The sequence below is a fragment of the Cheilinus undulatus genome, linkage group 17, assembly GCF_018320785.1.
Source record: "Cheilinus undulatus linkage group 17, ASM1832078v1, whole genome shotgun sequence".
In the NCBI taxonomy this organism is placed as follows: domain Eukaryota; kingdom Metazoa; phylum Chordata; class Actinopteri; order Labriformes; family Labridae; genus Cheilinus; species Cheilinus undulatus.
The window spans coordinates 3,616,791-3,632,112 of record NC_054881.1 but is presented as its reverse complement, the minus strand read 5'-3'; the positions used below and the strand labels follow the sequence as shown (position 1 = coordinate 3,632,112).

The following is a 15,322-nucleotide window of genomic DNA, read 5'->3' as shown; positions in this document are numbered from 1 at the left end:
CATGTTTTTAGCTGAGTTCTTAGAAACAGTCACATATTCATAACAGTTCTCAAAGCCAAAAGGAATTCTTAATTCTATCGACTTTAACGGGACATGTCCTGTAAGAGTAGCTGTCATGATGGCGCCACTGTGACGGACATGACTTGTTCATCACTGCCAACAAAACGATAAGGAAGCAGAAACCGCTCCTGGAAGCTGCCGTTCTGTTGCTGTATCTCTGTGTTGATGTTTTCTGCTGCTTACTGGTGATCTCCCAGGCATTAATTAAACCCTTTCTCCTCACTTCATTGTCTGGATGTAAACCAGCTCAGTAGAAGGATGCAGGACCTGCTGTCTCACCTTTAAATGGCATAAAACAACTCGACTACATTCAGCACAGAGCTGTAGAGATTAACAAAAAAGGAGCACTGCGAAGACAGCTAGCACTGCTAACGTTAGCCAAGACAATCTGACACTGCTAACCGAACTACTATGCATCTTATCACAGCACGACAGCTGTCTTACCTTTGGACTACTGCTCTAATGTGAATTTAAATTTCCGTTTGATCGACAGGGAAACTAGCTGCAAGCAACATCCCTCCAACACACTTCTTTAAAATTCTAATAGGCCGACCAGCAGCCATGCCTTGGAACTCATTCTGTCACTTTTGGGCTGAAAACCTATCAGCCAGAGCTGAGCTGGCCTCTTTCTCTGAACTGTCAGACATTTTTTTTGTGTTTTACTACTGAAGGCAGACTGAGGGTCAGATTTACTATGGAGCTCCAGAACATGATGAAATATAATGCCACTGCCACTACTGTGCTATTATGTAACATTTGCATGGTTTGACTTGGCCCAAAATTAAATGTGACATTGTGCTCATTGGAATGGATTGGCCGTCTGAGCAGGCCTCGAGTTTCTGTGAGTTCATTTTAAAACCAAACTGATGTGAACCGAAACCAATGGCTGTCTGACTGAAGGAAACCACATTTATCACCTTAAAAAACATTTCACAAATGATTAGTAGTCATGGAGTTAATGCAATGTGAAAGAAACCACACGCAAAAACCCCCTATGAAGGCCAACAGCCAATCAAATGATCGCGTACAGTTATATGGTGAGCCTTTTGATGCTAAAATGGAACCTGGTACTTTCAAACAGCCCCCCTTTTTAAATATTTGAGGGTCGAAAGACTTGTAGGTGCAAAAATGTTTTGGGATTGTTCCAACTGATGGCTTCAGCCTGCGGCCTTGAAACAGACCATGATGGCTGTAACGTAATCCCTGTAATCCACATGAGCCTGATAAAATTACATCCATTTAAAGTTCTTGTTCGTCCACTGACAGGCTTGGATTGTTATTCTAAGGGTCTGACAGCATCTGAGAAAGATTCCTATGGAGACAGGCCTTGACGGTTAGGTGTTTAAGCATTTGTTAATGCAAAAAGCAGTGTAACATTTTTTGAATCAACCAGAATCCATTTAAAATAGCTATCATGTATTGCAGAGCATAGGAGTTGCTGTTCTTCCCCTGCATTATCATGTTGTATCACATAAAGCTTAATTTATACTTCTGCATCTAAACCGCAAGTTTGCATGGCTGTACAGTATTTGTACATGAGCACTCAAAATTTCTGAATTTTTCTAACTGAATATACTTGGTAAGAAATCATCAAAAGTTAGGATATAATTAACTGTACACAGAGGTATAACTTCTACAGCCATGGCTCTGGCTTTATTAGAATAGTGAGCTAAATTACAGCAACCACTGCTTTACAACAGTCTGAAGGGGCGGATGACTCCAAAGAGACCTGCAAACGTCACAGAAAATATTAGCCTACTGATAATGAAACAGATGACTGGAGACGTGCTTACTTTAAGTTTAGAGAAGGTGAAAGGTTTCAGTGAGCCAACAGTGTTTGTCAAGCTGAAGTAAAAGCCACCATCGCAGCTAAAAACAGCTGGATGAAGAAAGAGCAGCGTGTAGATGAAATGGTTGTAACTACAGACTCATGGACAGATCTCTACATAAAATCATATCTCCGTTTGTTTTTTGTCTCTATGTTGTGTGTTTTGGTCTATGGAGAAGTTGATAAGATGGCGGAATAAAGTTTGGACCGTCTTGTTCGTACAGCAGTGCTCAGTTTTGATTTTTTACTTATATTTATGTAGTTAATAACCTCCTATTTTCTTTTATTTCATTCAGAAATGGAAAGCACTGATGAACAGACAGCACAGAAAATAGACTGGGCTTCCTGTAGGTCCATACGCCATGTATTTTTTATTATGGTAGTTATTACTAGTGAGCATTTGAATCTCTACCCTGAACCTACACAGACGTTTTTAAAAAAGTATCTGTGCTGTGATTGGTCCACTGGGTAGCATCGGATTTCCTACAACAACGTATCTGACGTCAGTTGAACCAATCCCCTGTCTCTGTGCACTTCTCTGATCTCTTCTCTTTTCTTCTTCGTTGTAATTACAGTATTATCAACTACTGCTCAACAGCTCCGACTCCAACATGCTACTCTCGGTTTCGTTCCCCATGGTTTCCGGTACACGAACGAGCAATGTACGCAGCAGAACTGGAAACTGGTCATTCATCTTGCACAGGTATCACATGGCATGCTTGTGTTTCGGTGCAGTATTGCAAAGCTGCACGCAAATCAATGTGAACGGTAGATATTAGCTTAAAAGTGAATTATCAGTATTGGCAGATATGTATATTTCTGCCATACAGCTTTAAATATTGGCAGTATGTATGAATAAGTTTGTGGAGTCTGAGGTCTTTTCCTTTGTTCAGACTCGATCTTTAAACTTTGAAGTGTGTTTTTGAGCACTGAAGTTTCAGGTCTGAAAAACAGATTTTTGAACACTGGTATTGATACTGGTATAAGCTAAAATAAACCTGAAAATAACGGCATATTGTATATTGGCAGTAACCCAATATGGTGCATCCACAGTGCAGATATGGTACTGTGAAACACTTAGGCATATTTGGGCCCAAAACTGAGGCTGAAGTAAGGCGTAGATGTGGGGCGTAAACCCCAATTTCCATATACAGCGGGGGCTGTATATACTCCAGTCTATCAGACCATTTCCATAGCCGGCGCTCCAGACCGGCAGCGGCACGTGCCTGGACCGACACCTTGCTCTGCTTCGGTTCAGATACACTGCAGGTCTACTTTAGCGCCGGCCGCTGCCAAACCTCGTAAATTCACTGTCGTTCAGAAAGCACCAACCATGGAAGTCACAAGCTTAGAACATCTGGTTCTTTCAAAATAAAACACAATGCACGGACTCCCGATCGTAAATCATTACTATATCAACGTTACGTCTCATCCTGCAGCAAGAGCAAAGGGTCACCGAGAGGTCAGTGGGTCACAGAGCTACAATGGCACGAGGAAAAGTTGACTTTTGGGGATATTTAGCCAAAGAATTTTGCATAAAAACACAGATCCTTTAAGCAAACATTAACCTTTGAACTTCCTAATGTACTCACCCAATGGCGGAAGCAATAATATCATGGACTTATACCCGAAAATTAACCCAAAAGGTAAAATAGTCCACTGTTGACATACTATTCCCGCGTGAACTCACAGTTCTCCCATGGTCTCTTTCTGCTGATCAAGGCTGCACGCCACGGCACTGCGCTCTAGACTCGCTTCCAGTGGCCAAGGTCGCTCTCTTTTGGTCAGAGCAAACCTGCGGCACTTCGGTGCGCAGCACGCACGCTGTATATGGAAATTGGGGGTAAGCCCACTTAAGGGCACCATTGGGCAGGAAGGAGGACTGACAAAACCCCAGAAATGTTCTGGATGTCCTTGCATATAACCAGGGGCATTGGAAAATAAACATTTGACAAAATAACAAAGTCCACACATTTAGGGCACAGTCAGGGGTGGATGTGGTGATTAAGCACAGCTCAGGGTATCATCCAGGTGGGTAGTAGGGTTGCTGTGAGCCCCTGGTCATGCTGTGGGAGTCCCATGGGCCTGAAAACCAGCGGCAGTTTCTGGCCATATTACCAGGGGTGAAAAGGTGAGCTTTACCTTGGCTGCTGCTGCATAATACACGTGTCAACATGTGTCAAGCCCCCCCCCAAGACCTGGATTGCGGTACATCAGGCCCCATGGGGAATATTTTGCGCTCTACATGCTTTAAACTGCAGCACAGGACTGTACATCATGCTCAGGGCAGCGTAGATTTCATATAATGCAACATATGTTCATGGTAAAGATATAACTCCTTTAACAAAGTAGTCCATCTCAGCTAGGATCCTTTCTGCAGTGATGTCAAACACTTAAAACACCAATTACAAGGCAAAACAAGCACCGTAAATTTAGAGACTATGTTCCAGCTTTAACAGCCTGTTTTATATCTGCAAGTCGAAGCAATCTGCTTTTGCTGCAAGTAATTGATTTGAGACCAAAATCACAAACAACTCAGGGCCCTGGTTTAAAAAATGCCAGAATTAGCCTTTAACCCATGTCAGTTAATATTGACAGTTGTCAGCTAAGCAACATAATGAGCTGTTGTCAAGAAGTGCTAGAGGGGAGAATTCATTACAAACCCTGAGGGCCTTTCAACCTGAGCACTAAAGGTGAAATTATTGTCTTAAACATGTCAACGGGGCAGGGCCTTTCAGCTTTTTATGACGTATTAATGATAGAAGAGATATAGAAGGTAATGATTTATTTCATACTGCAGTACACGCTGATATATGAATGGGAACTGATGATGGCTATTATATAATACCCCTTTATTTAATCATTTTAGGTGGAACAATCAACAGGCCTCAGATTCATTACTGTGTGGAGCACACTGTGCGGATCACTGCTTTCTGCTGATCTGCCAAGACAAGCCAGTGAGTGAATGAATAGCTGACCTCCTCTGAAATCACTCCGGTTTAGATTATAATGGCTGCTTTAACCCACATCTACACTTGTAGAGCCTCTCTACACATGTGTGGGTGTGTCAGAAACACACTGTGATTAATCAATATGAAGTGAAAGGAGTAGAACTGTAAACAAGATCAACACCAATGCTATATGACTTAGCACGGCTGCTGCCCGCTCACACATGGGGTTTATTTGGCTTTACACAAACTGTGACATTTTTGAAACCTGGTCTGAAATGCATCTATCTCAATAACCAAATTCCAACCACATCCTCTTCCATTGAAGTTGCACACTAAATGAAGCCTAGTCTGAAGAGACACATTCAAAGGCCTGATGAGCTGTGCAACAGGGACAAAAGGATGTGCAATTATGTGTGTGGATGTTTGGGGGAGGTGGAGGGGTGTTTATTTAAATCTGATGTCAGCTGTAGCCTCATCTGAAGGCCTAATCGTCATGCAAACAGCACGGATGAGCAGATGAGCTGCATGGACTGCAACAAACGCTTTACAGCGACACAAAACAAGACTCAGCAGCCGAATTCAAACATGCAGAACATGCATCACAAAACATACTAATGATCTCACTATCACTGAACAAGCCTGCAGGACGCTCAGGATGTTTATGAGAATATAGCCGGGAAAGAGAGGCGTCACAATCTGCAGCTGTAAGCTCTAGTATCCACTTGTTTTAAGTGACAAATGGCATCAGATTCAGTGATTGTATGGTTGTTTTTGGTTACAATAAAGGCTCCAATAGCTCTACTGTTCAAATCTGAGCATGTGTTGTCTACACTGCCACTGGCAGCTTCAATAAATGTGCTGCAAATGAAACATTTATGGCATGGTTGTTAATAAAGCAAGCCTGGGATATATGGAGGCATTGGACAGAATAAAGAGGCTCTGAGAGCAAATAAAGAGCTCATTTTGCAAAATAAAAGGTAGAATCGTGGAGATTTTTCTGCATGCAGCTGCATCCCAACCTCTTGTTTGACTCTCATTAGATTTCTGCAAACCTTTAGATGAATTTGAGGTGATAAATGGGATGCAAATTAAGTCACTGCATGGCTGTTTCTGCTAAAAGCCTGTGCATGTTTGTGAAAAGTCATTTCTCTGGGCAAATATGATATATTTCACCACTGACAGCATCAATAAATGTGTAACATGAAACATATTTATGATGCAGCTGTAAATGAAGCAAGTTTGGATATATGGGGAGCATTTGATGGATTAATGGGTCTCTGATGGCAAAGAAAGGGATCATTTTAAGGTATTGTTTGCAAAATAAAGGTAGAATCATGGGAAATATTCTGCATGCAGCTGCACTGTAACCTCGTGTTTGACTCATTAGATTTCTGCAAACCTTTAGATGAATTTGAGGTGATAAATGGGATGCAAATCGAGTCATTGCATGGCTATTTCTGCTAAAAGCCTGTGCATGTTTGTGAAAAGTCATTTCTCTGAGCATCTATGATATATTTCACCACTGACAGCATCAATAAATGTGCAACATGAAACCTATTTATGGTGTGGTTGTAAATGAAGCAAGCTGGGATATATGGGGAGCATTTGATGGATTAATCTGGCACTAATAGCAGAGAAGGAACTCCAGTACTGTTTAAAAAAAAACTGCAAAATCATGGGACATTTGACGGATTAAGTGGGCTCTGATGGCAAAGAAAGAGCTCATTTTGAGGTACTTTTGCAAAATAAAAGGTAGAATCATGGGAGATTTTTCTGCATCCCAACCTCTTGTTTGACTCTCATTAGATTTCTGCAAACCTTTAGATGAATTTGAGGTGATAAATGGGATGCAAATCGAGTCACTGCATGGCTGTTTCTGCTAAAAGCCTGTGCATGTTTGTGAAAAGTCATTTCTCTGAGCATCTATGATATATTTCACCACTGACAGCATCAATAAATGTGTAACATGAAACCTATTTATGGTGTGGTTGTAAATGAAGCAAGCTGGGATATACGGGGAGCATTTGATGGATTAACGAGGCACTGATGGCAAAGAAAGGGATCATTTTTAGGTACTGTTTGCAAAATAAAGGTAGAATCATGGGAAATATTCTGGATGTAGCTGCACTGTAACCTCATGTTTGCCTCATTAGATTTATGCACATCTTTTGATGAATTTGAGGTGATAGATGGGATGCAAATTGAGTCATTGCATTTTTTTTTTTTTTTTGCTAAAAGCCTGTGCATGGCATTTTTCTGAGCATCTATGATATATTTCACCACTGACAGCATCAATAAATGTGCAACATGAAACCTACAGTGCTTAACAAATTTATTAGCTCACCCTTACCTTAACCAAAGTAAGGTTTATGCCACAGCTGCCCTAAATTAACAGCATTGGTAATTACCAAAATCATTTTTGATGTTTCTGCAATGGTTAATACACCAATATGTAGAAGCTCTTTAACCCAAATGATATTTTTAATGCTAAAATAGAATTATTACTGATTCCATGAATTTTCAAATTTACTGATTTACAAAAAAACTGAAAAAATAGTAAAGCACATTAATATTTCTTGATTAATACGTCAAATTAGAGTTATTTACTTGCATTCCTGAAGAGAAAAATGAGTTTTAGTGGTTAAATGTTACACTTGATTCATTTCTGACTTCTCAGAGAAACCCAGTGAGCCGGCTCAAATTTGGGTGAATTCAGTTTGAAATCCCTCATTCCTGTTCAAAATGGTAAAACATGGAGAGCTGACTGGAAATGAAAGAGTCCGCATTAAAGCACTTCATGATGCTGGATGGTCTCTGAGACAAATAGGACAGGTGGTTTAATAAATTTGTTAAGCGCTGTATTTATGGTGTGGTTGTAAATGAAGCAAGCTGGGATATATGAGAAGCATTTGATGGGTTAATCTGGCACTAATAGCAGAGGAGGAACTCCAGTATTGTTTACAAAAAAACTGCAAAATCATGGGTCATTTGACAGATTAAGTGGGCTCTAATGGCAAAGAAAGAGCTCATTTTTAGGTATCTTCTGCAAAAACAAATGGTAGAATCATGGGAAATTTTCTGCCCCCAGCTGCTGCTTCTTCTTCTTGTTTTTTTTTTTTTTTGAATGTAAAATGGTGTGAAATTAAATCATTGCATGGTTGTTTTTCCTGAAGCTATTGTATGTTACAAGCATCCTCTTTGAGTATCTGTAGTACACACCACCACTGACAGCACTATAAATGTGCTGAAAATAAAACATAAAACGTAATTATGATTTGGTTATACATGAAACAAGAGCACTAGAATAATCTGGCACTAATAGGAAAAGGAAGAACAACATTAATATTTGGTAATGTTTGCAGAAAATGACTACTTTATGGGGCATTTGCACCCTAACATCTTGTTGCCACATGATGTAAACTTCTTGATGGATTTTGGGAGTCAAATGTTGTGCATATTGCGTGGTTATTTTTATTGAAGCCCCTGCATGTTTGCAGAAAGCTCCACAGTCATATTTCTCTGAGCATCTACAGTAAGTCACAGGTTTAGGAGGAAGCACGCCTCCATCTCCTTGTGTGGCTGCAATGCATTTGCAAATATTCACGAATTTATCGTGCAAACGGCAACAACATTATGTCTTTGTGTTGACGTGCTTACCTGGGCTCTGGCAGGATGATTTTCTTACTCGCCCTGGCTGCTGGAGTAGATTTGCTCTTCTCCATCGCCATCAAATAACTGACATCGGCGAGCACTGCTTCGAGGTCCGCCATCTTTCGACCCTGGGACGACCAAATCAATAAAATAAGCGAACCAGGGATGGGTTCTGGTTTGGGGGGGATTATAAAAAACAACCACCAGATGAGAGCAACATGAATTGGTGAAGGTGCGTGACAAGGGGCCAGCTGTGCACGGCTGGGCTGACCATCGACTGGAATGGTTGGTGTCGTTGTCTCTGCTTGCTCTTCTTCCCCTCAAACTACCATCATTGTGACAGAAAGAAGGAAATTCAGGAGGGGAGACATTTGGGTGACAGGTTACTGCAGAAATAACACACAGTCACCATGCAGGGCCGCTGGATCTCCCTCGTTGTAATCCCATTTAGTGCAGAAATGCAGGTTTCTCCATGCAGTGAGAAAAACACTGCAAGAAAAAAAGGCCAAGGGAGATCTCGTTTGAGGCTTCCTCGCTTTGTAACGTGATATATCTCAAAGAGATGTACCAGATGCTGGATTCTGGAGACAGCTGTCAAATCCTACAGGTCTCTAGAGGGACTCTCCGTCCAAATGACTGGTCTTTCTCCACTGCTGCATGTGCCTCAGTGTCTTTAAAATGTAAACACAGCGCTCACTAATATGAGAGGCTGCACGGTGACAGCAGAAAACCTGCTTTACAGCTATAAAACATCGACACGTGCTCCAGGAAAGAAGGAAATCAGGGAGGAGTTAGGCTGAAATGAGTATCATTAAGGTGCCACCTCTAGCTCCTTAATTTCTGCCTGTTTGCAGCAAAAATGCAAATCTCTCAGCCGCGTTCAGGACTCCATAAAATCTTCACAGCGCGTCTTGTTGTTTATGTTGCCGTCCTCCTCCTCCTTCTCTTGCAGCTGCTGCTGGCTTCCTGTAAGGCTGAAATGTTCCCTAACGGCTCATCAATCACAAAAAAACGTCGTCCTTACAGATGTAGTTTAACGCCTTAAGAGCTTTAACACCGACTCCAGTCCGACTGAGAGGGTGTGAGGACCTAATCTTGGGGGGGCTAACTTGCTTTAGCCTGCTGGCAATATCGAGATCTGCTAGTTAGTTAGCCGCCACGCTAGCTAGCAAAATGAAACCTGCTAGCCTCAGTGGGCTAACTATCGAGTGAGGTATAGAGTGATTTATCAGCCTATACATCGAGTTTGAATTATTTCAGTCCAGACAGTACGTAAAATGCCCCCGCTGCAACCAGCTATCAGACTGACTAACAGCAACACTGGCTCGATTTCAAACACTTAATAACGTGAAGCTAACGGCTGCGAGTTCTCGTATTGGGGAAGTCCTGCACCGCTTCCGAGAAGTCTTCACGGATCCAAAATGGCTTCAAAAACCGAGAGAAACGCGCACAAAATAATCCATAGCTTCTTGTTGAGTTACCCCGAGCATTAGGGGGGACACTCCTCGCCTGTAGACCCAGCACAGAGCGACTGACTGTGGGCTGATGGTGACGCTGATGGTGGTGGTGGAGGATAGTGATGGAGATTTCGGCCCTTTTCGATGAATCGTATCATTTGGCTCGAATCAGCAGAACGAGTCGACTCTTCCGTTTTAACACGAATCTCCATTTAGTAGGCTGTCTATTTTATAACTCAAAATTTATCAGCCTGTTATCTGTACATCCTCACAAATATATATAAACTTAAATGTAATTATAAACGCTACCTGACTGTTAAACAGGGCCTTTGAAGAGGACAAACATTTGTATTTTATCTTGTTTTAAGAAAAAATATTGTCTACTCTTTATCTTATACTAGACTTCCCACAATCCTAGAACGCCACAGTCATGTATCTGATTGTTGTACCATAAAATTGTTTACTATCTCCACAAACTTGGCTGCTGTCTACTACTAGTGGAGTTACTGATATTATTATTATTTATTTTATTTTTTTTTACCATGGATGATTTTAATGGGGAAATTTACATATAAACAGAGAGCTGCTTTCAATCAGGCTTCAACCTAATAGGGGCAGCCATATGCACAACCTATTTCCTATTTCTAACACAATACGATTAATTCGAATATGGTACTTTTTACTTGAAATTCAAATTACGTACCTTAATGGATCAAGAACAAATATCCATATACATAGGTTTGCAGTTAAATAGTAGTCTGAGGGGCTATTTACTCTTTATTTTTTAGCACACCACTGACTAATAGCATTCGATAGATGTTTTATGGATCAACACCATCAATACAACTAGAGTTGGAGCATATTAAAGTGTTTATATAGTTAACTTTGTTGTGTCAAGGAAGGCACTGCTAATTGGCTTGATTAAACAGCTCTGTGTGGACTGTTCTTTACTTTTATGACATAATATGAACAAAGGAAACTACAGATTACATGAAATATAATGTATTTTTCTTTTCTTGTACTTATTTTCCCTACAATTTATCTGTGAGCTCTAGAAACTTTTCTTGTGATTTTCAAGGAAGCTGGATTTTAAAGTAGACTAGTTTCTGAGCACTACAACTTTTCTGGAATATATTCAAGTTACAGAATCACACTTTTTCTGGAAATAGAGAAGCTCTTAGACGGGATTTAAATGAATACATTCACTCAAAAAAAGAGTCAATTCTGAAAGCTGACTCGTTACTGAACTACACATTAATAGTGAAAAAGAGGGAATGAGCGCTGGGAGATGGAAATTAGCTGACCAGTGCTTAGTTTGCCTGTTAAGATAAACGGTTACCTTGTAAATCCAAGCTTTGCAATGTATATTTTACCCCTGTTTTAGGACTTAACAGGTAGATACGGCCTACAGCTCAACCAATAGTTCCCCTAGACTTGTTTCCTTTATCTCTCACTCTCCTGCTGGTAAATTAAAGTTTTATTTCTTTGTTGTTTGTGTATTATTTGTTTTGATTCAACAATAAAAGGTTAAATAAATATGTTTCCGTTGGGGCGAGACCCCAGGAATCGACTCTTTCAGCTAACTCGTTCGCGGACAGCCCATCACTGGTGCCTGCTCTCCTATCTGCTCTGGGGGAGCCCGTGCTTGGCTAGTTAAGAAGAGCTAGTCATGCCTTCAGGTGCTCCTCGGATGCTCGGAGTTTGTAGGAGTACGTCCGAATTCAACGTGTTCTCGTGGTGTTATTCGTCAAAAAACAACACGAACGCTATCGAAAGCATAACAAATACTTTAATATAATGCAAATGATCAAATTTAACTTAACAAGTGCAGCAACTGTCTTTTAACGACCAACGAAAGCCAAATTACGATCAAAAAAGCCGATAAGATCATCTGAAGTCATTTGTACTGTTCAATCAAGCAGCATTTTGTTTGATCAGCCATTTTTCTACATAATGTGACATAAACTTGTGTGTCAAAATTAACCTCCACTGTCGGAGATAATTTTCTGAGTGATGTGGGCTTATTTCCCAAGTGAGATATTCATTTATCCGGTTATTCCGACAACACCTGAACGTAAGTAGCTTAATGCGCCCAGTGCCTTCCTTCCTTTCGACCGTTGGCCAGGGGATTCCGTCCGCTTACTGGGGGTACGCTTTTCGTTTCTCAGCTTAGTTATCGCATATTTAAGTTCAATTCATTTCTGAAATATTTTAACCTGTCAAATTTTCTTCTAACACACTGGCACTGCTTGCTTTGTAGACCAACTTCCTCCCACTGCGACGGGAAGACGCAAGTAAAACCCGGAGAGGGTAACTGTCGGTTGGAACTGGACTACAATGGAGGAGACGGTTTGTGTTTTAGCTAGTTTTGATGGATTATTAGATCAAAAACAGGCTTTATTACATGAACTGAACCAGTTATGAAACTCTAGTCGAGCTAAATGCAAATACAATTACCCTAACAGCCTCATAAAGAAGAGTTCCCTTGTATGCAGATGTGTACTATTTTGGCAGTTGATGATTTACGACGTTAACTGGGAATAGCATCGACCACTCAAGAAAATTCCCACGGGGAAACAAGAAAGGAGGATGGACTTAGCTCTATTTTTAATCAAATGAGTGAAAGCCTCTTCTCAGAACAATTAGCATACATTAAATCACCACTGTCGTTCGATGTCAGCATTAAATGCGTCGTTTTCCCCGTTGAACAGTCACGAAGCCGCTGACAGTAAATGTTACAGCAGAGTAAATGCTTTTCTGTATGATGCACCAGTGTTATGGACGGGTTGGTTAAGTGGAAACACAGTGCCGTTTCCTGGTTAAGAGTGGTAATGCTCCTCAGATACTGCAGATCTAAGACCCCTCTGCTTAAGGCCTTAACTATAACTGCTAAAATCACACCTGATGTGGTAATTCAGAAAAAAAAAAATTTCACATGGAGGAAATTTGAGAAACTTAGAGCAAGCAGCATCCCAAAAAGTAGCAGAAGTCTAAACAAAAATCACAATTGGAGATATAAACTATAAATATGAAAATAGAAGTTTTACGGTACATGTACATCTATGGACGATACAATTAACGATGTAAAAATACAATTTTAAAATACATCTCAGATACTGACACTAACAGCAGATGGATATATGAATAAAGATGTACAATTACAGTAAAAAACTTGAAGACAAAGAATGGTTGTGCAAATTGAAAAAGATTTCAATCGAAAATAAATACAGAAACATGGTAATGTGATATTGACCAATACTGCGTAAAAAGTGGTTGTAGTTCAAAATATATATATATAGATATTACTAAATATGTACATGGATGTATATGAAGTGGACTGGGTAAAAAATGGTGTATTTGTGCAAAAATTGGTCATCAGAGTAAATCTGTGACTGTTGAGTGGTCACCCGAGTGACTCTGTGACTGTTGAGTGTTCATCAGGGTGACTGTGACTGTTGAGTGGTCATCAGAGTGACTCTGTGACTGTTGAGTGGTCACCAGAGTAACTCTGTGACTGTTGAGTGTTCATCAGGGTGACTGTGACTGTTGAGTGGTCATCAGAGTGACTCTGTGACTGTTGAGTGGTCACCAGAGTGACTCTGTGACTGTTGAGTGGTTGTCAGAGTGACTCTGTGACTGTTGAAAGGTCTTCAGAATGACTCTGTGACTGTTGAGTGGTCACCAGAGTGACTCTGTGACTGTTGATTGGACATCAGGGTGACTCTGTGACTGTTGAGTGGTAACCAGAGTGACTCTGTGACTGTTGATTGGACATCAGGGTGACTCATTGACTGTTTAGTGGTCATCAGAGTGACTCTGTGACTGTTTAGTGGACATCAGAGTGACTCTGTGACTGTTGAGTGGTCACCAGAGTGACTCTGTGACTGTTGAAAGATCATCAGAGTGACTCTGTGACTGTTGACTGATCATCAGAGTGACTCTGTGACTGTTGAGTGGACATCAGAGTGACTCTGTGACTGTTGAGTGGTCACCAGAGTGACTCTGTGACTGTTGTGTTGTCATTAGAGTGACTCTGTGACTGTTGTGTTGTCATTAGAGTGACTCTGTGACTGTTGTGTTGTCCTCAGAGTAAGTTTTTTTTATTTATTTTTTTCCATCTGAAACACTATAAATATTCAGCTTGGGCAGACTGTTTAACAATGGCTTATAATTTTCAGGCAGTTAATGGATCATTATCTGACCTATAAAACATCCTCTTTGAGCCATGCCTAATTCCCAACACTTTTATTTCAATTTTATAATAAGGTGTTAAGGTGCACAACTAGTTTTAAATAAGCTATGTTGGGTTTTTTCTTTCATCATTTTTCTGTAGCCATTTGAATCCAATATTATCCTGCACTCTTGAACCTTAGCATGATGGATGTGATATAATACTAGGGATGCACGATATTATCGGTCTGATATCAGTATCGGCAGATATTAGCTAAAAAAGGCAAATATCGATATTGGCAGATATCAAAATTTCTGCCGATATTTGCATCCGATATTTTGGCCATGGATGTCAGCATATATTAACTATAAAATCTGGCCATATATACTAATAAATTGGTGGCGTTTTAGGCTGGACCAACAGACCAGTGAAAATTGAGATCTTTTTCTGTATTTATCCTCATTCTTTAAACTTAGAAGTGTGTTTTACGAAAAACAGTTAGTTTCTTTTTTCATACTTAAATCTTAAATTATGTTCTAAGGACTCCATTCTTGGTTATGTCAAACATATTTAAATATCGGTATCGATATTGGCTAAAATGAATCTATAAATATTGGCATTTCGGAAATCGGCAAAAATTCAATATTGTACATCCCTATATAATACCTAATTAATAACCAAGCCCTTTCAGGGCTCAGACTGGGCATGTGGGTTGCCTCTGATACACACATCTCATGCATGGAGAATCTAGAGAATAAAGGGCTGGCCTATTTTTGTTTCTTATTGCAAGCGATTTGTGGCTGTCGGCCAGAATAGACAGGAAAATGCTAAATAGAGCTTTATTTACCCTGTTGTTGCAAATATGCACATCCTCATGGTACAATATGTTTGCGGTTAGTTTTTTTGATGACCCAGAGAAAGGCTACAAGCTAAAAGGCTTCTGTTTAATAAATTTGTGTGCTAAGCTTCTACTTTTAGGGAATCTTTCTGTTTTCACATTTGTAGTCTTTTGTCACAGCCAAGATTAACACAGTATGAGTACACTTCAGGTGTTCAGCCCTACATGGAATCATTTCACCTGCAGAGAGATTTACTTGAGATAACACTGATGCAGAAAGACAGGGCTGTCACAGAAGAGAGATGGAGCCAATAGCTGGGTGTACGCCTTTACACATGCAGCTCACTGAATCACCAATCACAGAAT

General features: G+C 40.4%; 1 protein-coding gene across 1 annotated transcript in view; it reads right to left on the bottom strand.

The window, feature by feature from the left end:
- Positions 1–10,048, bottom strand: part of grk3 (G protein-coupled receptor kinase 3) — a 122,939-nt gene extending 112,891 nt beyond the window's left edge. The window contains exon 1 of the mRNA XM_041810410.1: positions 8,497–10,048. Coding sequence (XP_041666344.1) covers positions 8,497–8,609 — 113 coding nt within the window. The 5' untranslated portion in view covers positions 8,610–10,048. The remainder of the gene's footprint in view (positions 1–8,496) is intronic.
- Between the last annotated feature and the right edge of the window lie 5,274 nt (positions 10,049–15,322).